The sequence below is a fragment of the Antrostomus carolinensis genome, unplaced genomic scaffold (assembly GCF_000700745.2).
Source record: "Antrostomus carolinensis isolate BGI_N321 unplaced genomic scaffold, ASM70074v2 scaffold40964, whole genome shotgun sequence".
In the NCBI taxonomy this organism is placed as follows: domain Eukaryota; kingdom Metazoa; phylum Chordata; class Aves; order Caprimulgiformes; family Caprimulgidae; genus Antrostomus; species Antrostomus carolinensis.
Genome location: NW_010309456.1, coordinates 13048 through 17253, shown reverse-complemented (window position 1 = coordinate 17253; position 4206 = coordinate 13048). Strand labels below are relative to the sequence as shown.

The following is a 4206-nucleotide window of genomic DNA, read 5'->3' as shown; positions in this document are numbered from 1 at the left end:
AGCTCACCCTGGCTCGCAGAGACACGGCGGGGTCCCAAATCCATCGAGAAACCTCAGTGCTTCCGTTTCCTCTTCATATGCACCAGGCAGGCGAGTCACCTCCATCCCCAGCGCCGGTGCCCAGTAGAATAAATATTTCCACAGGTACCAGCTCGCCCGCTCACCAAGGGGGAGGGTGTAGAGGGGGGAGTCAGCGTGTGTCCGACGAGGGGGGAGAAGACAAGAGTCTGCCTCGGATCACGGCAGGGACGTCAAGCCGAACAACTAAAAACGTCCAGCAGAACAATTAACACCATTCAACTGATGTCTAAAGGAGTCTCCAGCGCTTCCCCATGTGAGCCAGTCACATGTCTTGTACAGCCCAGGCGTCCCGGCGTGTCACGTCCTGCCACAAACCAAGGTCAAGTCAGGTCCCGCCGCCAGCAGCCCCTGGGGTGAACCCCAAACCCTCAAGGGGTTGTGCACCCATCCCGGCCACCTCCATCCCAGCCCGGCTGCCCACAGGGGACGCAGGGTGGCCGTGCAGGTGCTGCGGGAGGAGAACCTTACCGTTCTCACCTCCGGGGAGGTGGGTATAGGGAGGGAGCAGAGCCTTGCTGGCTGGCAACGATGGCTGTGGAGGAGAGACCTGCGGAGGAGAAGTGGCGTCAGGGGCTGGCATCCTGGGACAGGCACCCAGCCATGCCAGGGGAGCTGAAAATCAACGGATCTGGTCAAAGCAAAGCTCAACACAAAGGGTGATGCCACCCAAAGGTGTTTATGGCTCCTTCCTGGCTCCCCGGAGCCATGCCCGCTGCCCAGGCTGTGTGCTGGGGCGAGGTTCGGCTCTCACCTGTTGCATAGGGCAGGTTGTACTGCGCCGGCAGCAGCGGGTACCCGTGGGGGTGAGTACCCGAGGTGGTGGTGGTGGTGATGTGTTGAGAGCAGGCGCTGAGACGGCGAGGTCCGGGGTCGGTCGGTGCTCCTTTCTCCTCCACCAGCTCCTCCAACACTGCTACAGCTCCCGCTGCCTCCCACAACCCCACAGCCACTGCGGTCCCGCTCCTGAGATGTCTTCTCACTTATCTGGAGAGGAGAAAGCAGACACACGCTGAGGGACGCTACCCTGGGCAGCATCAAACCCACACCAGGCACTCAAGGCTGCCCCATCGGGACAATATTCCCGATAATGGGATGGCCGGTGACCAGCCCAATGGAGGTTCCATTCGAGGCCAGCTCTTCCCTCACTGGGTCAACGCTCCATCTTCCAGCTCAGCCCAGGAGGAGACTAAGACCCTATGCTGCTGTGGGATGGAGACACCCTCTGCATCCCACCCACCAGCTCCAGGGCTGAGGACAAGTGTCACCCGGCCACTGCAAGGCCTGGAGCAGTCCTGGTGCTTCTCTGGGCCAGCCCTGCCCACAGGTCTGGCTCATCCAACCTAAAGGGCTTGTGCTGTGGGATTACTCCATAGCCCCAGGTCTCGTGGAGAACAGCAAAAACCCATGGCAGGCAGTTGCTCCAGGCTGGTTTTGGGATCCAGGGACCATCCTGAAGCTCGTGCGTGGAGCTGAGCAAAGCCAGCGCCTTCCTGACCCTCACCGTGGGCGATTTGCTCTTGTAGTGGGTGGGGGGGGGGTTGAGGGGGATTTTTTTGGATGTCCAGGGCCTTGGACTCCGAGCTGGATTTACAACTCACGCTGGGGCTGGCTCGGGACTTGTCGCTGTCATCGCTGCCGGACGCCTTGCTCCCATATGGGGAGAAAGAATAGCTGGAGGGAAGGTATGATCCTGGGGAGGGGAAAATAAAGGGCAGTCAGGGCACAAGCCATCTTTGGGCGGCACAAGGAGCACGCGGCTCTGTGCACGTGCCTCCAAGAGTGAGAAGATGTCTCACAGCCTGGGAAGGGACGTCCCCAAGAAAACCTCAACTCCCTACCTGGGTAATTCTGCATCATGACAGTGGGCATGGCCCGGTAGCTGGGGTGGTTGGGGTCGTATGACTGGCTGTAGGAGTAACCGTGCATGTAAGGGATGTAGGACTGATGCTGCGTGAGGGGTGAAGACACAGGGACATGGACGCTGGGTCTGGGGTCCTTCCCCACCATGCGAGCCTCCTCGGTGGGGGTCAGTTTGCACTCAGAGCTGGCACTCTCCTTCCCGTCCTCCTTGGATGCAGCTTCTTTGCTTCGATTTCTTTCTTCCTTCAACTTTCGGTCCCTCTCCTCTTTCCACCGCTCATCCTCCGTCTTGATGTCTGAGTACTTTGCCGGGTACACGTAGGTCCACATCCGGGGCTCAGCTTCCTGCAAGAACCAGCCAACCATTAGAGCAATTGCCTCCTCCCAGCCCTGCCTGCCCCAAAACCAGGCTGGATTTGGAGGAGACCAGTGAACCCCGTTCCCCTTCCCCAGGTACTTCTTGGCCCATCTATGGCCTCCCAGCCTTGGCCCAAGGGAACCTCATGGGGTCCCATCATGAGCAGAGGACAACCCATGTTGTCTCCTGTGATGGCCCCAACAAACCCCTGCAGCAAAGCCACAGTGAGGGGCTTCCTCCAGGAGAAAGCCCACCACCAGGCTGGTGGGCAGGGCCAAGTGGGCGGCGGGCAGGCATTACCTGTCTGTACCAGAGCACGGGGTCCACCTCCGCTTGACGACCACACTCGGAGCCAGCCTTCGTCTCAGCGGTCTCCTTCCCAAGGTGACTGGCCTCACTCAGTTTCACCTTGAGCCCCTCGGCGACCTGGCTGCCAGACAGCTTGGATGAGTCCTCCAGCTTGGGGATGATGACAGATTTGGCCATGTCAGGACCTCCTTGTTCCTTGGCCTTGCTCAGCCCCGACTTGACGAGGTCTGTGAGGCTCGGGGCCTTGGTGAGCGTCGGGGGCATGGGTGGCTTTTGCTTCCACTCCTCTTTGAGCGCTGCCTCCCTTTCCTTCAAGCCCAGCTCCGCTTTCTTCTCCAGCCCTCGCTGCTTCGGCTGCTCCAGGCTCTGCCGCTGCTTCTGCTGCTCCTCGTACTGCTGGCGGTAGGCGGGGTTGGTGCTCAGCAGGTGAGCATGGTAGCCCTGCTCGTTGTAGCCATAGGGTGGCACGTAGGCATACTGGTTGTAGTAGAGGGACTGCATGTACATGTTGGGACGCTGCTGGATGACTGAGGGCTGCTGGCTGGAGCCACCGAGATCCGTCTTCTTCTCCTCACAACCCTCGCTCTTCACCTTCACCTCCGGGTTCTCCTGCTCCTCATCCTTCTTCAGCTTCAAGGCCTGTGTCTCTTTCCTGGCCGCCAGGGTTCAAGGGCCCTGGGCTTGCCTGGGGGTAGCCGGGGGAATAGTAGGTTTCAAAGCCTTGGTAGTAAGGAGACTCTTTGCTCTGTGGTTGTGGGGGGAAAAGAGCTTTTTTGGCGCCTTCCTTGACCAGCTGCTCCGGATCCTTCACCTTCACGCTCTCCAGCTTGCCCTCCCCGTCCTCCCCGGCATCGGAGATGTCTGAGTAGGCTGGGCTGTTGGTCTTCACCGAGCTCGCTTCTGCCCCATTCTGGGTAACGACGTGCAGCGGGGTCATGGGTTGGGCTGGGTTGGTGTTCTCCAACCTGCTGGCACCACCAATGGAGGGGCTTGGGGAGTTGTCAGTGAAGCTGTAGATTTTATCTGCCTCAGCCTTGATGCTGGCGAGCCGGCTCTGGTGGGGATCAGACGAGCCGTTCAGCAGCCCCTCACCTTTCGTCCCCAGGTCACTGGATTCCCCCCGGAAAGGGCTCTTGCCTTCCTCTGCTCTGCAGGCTTTGCCAGGAGTCAGAGGGTTTTCCACCTCCTTGGGTTCCTTCTTCTTCTTGTCCTTCTTCTTCTTCTCCTTGGAAGGAGTGAGGGCAGGGTTGACTGTGAAGGGCTCTCCCATCACTGTAGGTTTGGGTTGGATAGGTTTGAGCTGAGGGCTGCTGGGCATGGTCTGGACCACAGTGGTGGCAAGGCCCGTGGAGGAACCGGGGCTGGCTGTGGTGAGGGTGGCTGTCTGGAAGGTGTAAATCGGCTGCGGGGGGATGGCTGGCGCAATAGGTCTGGCGGACTTCAAGCTTTTGGAAGGGATCTTCTCTGTCTTAGCACCAGATGCCTTCTTTGACTTGTCCTTATCAACACATCGCTTCTCCAGAGAGTCAAAGCCATCATTACTCGTCTCATCGGCCACCGAGGGACCATCCTCAGAGCCATCATTGGACAGGGCACCT

At 59.6% G+C, this 4206-nt stretch overlaps 1 protein-coding gene across 1 annotated transcript in view; it reads right to left on the bottom strand.

Annotated features, from left to right (window-relative positions):
* Positions 1 to 554: 554 nt before the first annotated feature.
* The window catches only part of LOC104523517 (zinc finger protein 609-like), a 10573-nt gene continuing 6921 nt past the window's right edge, over positions 555 to 4206 (bottom strand). The window contains 8 exon segments of the mRNA XM_010166120.1: positions 555 to 628; positions 833 to 884; positions 886 to 1065; positions 1583 to 1636; positions 1638 to 1771; positions 1920 to 2286; positions 2600 to 3260; positions 3262 to 4206. The exon segment at positions 3262 to 4206 is cut by the window's right edge and continues 2 nt beyond it. Coding sequence (XP_010164422.1) covers positions 555 to 628; positions 833 to 884; positions 886 to 1065; positions 1583 to 1636; positions 1638 to 1771; positions 1920 to 2286; positions 2600 to 3260; positions 3262 to 4206 — 2467 coding nt within the window.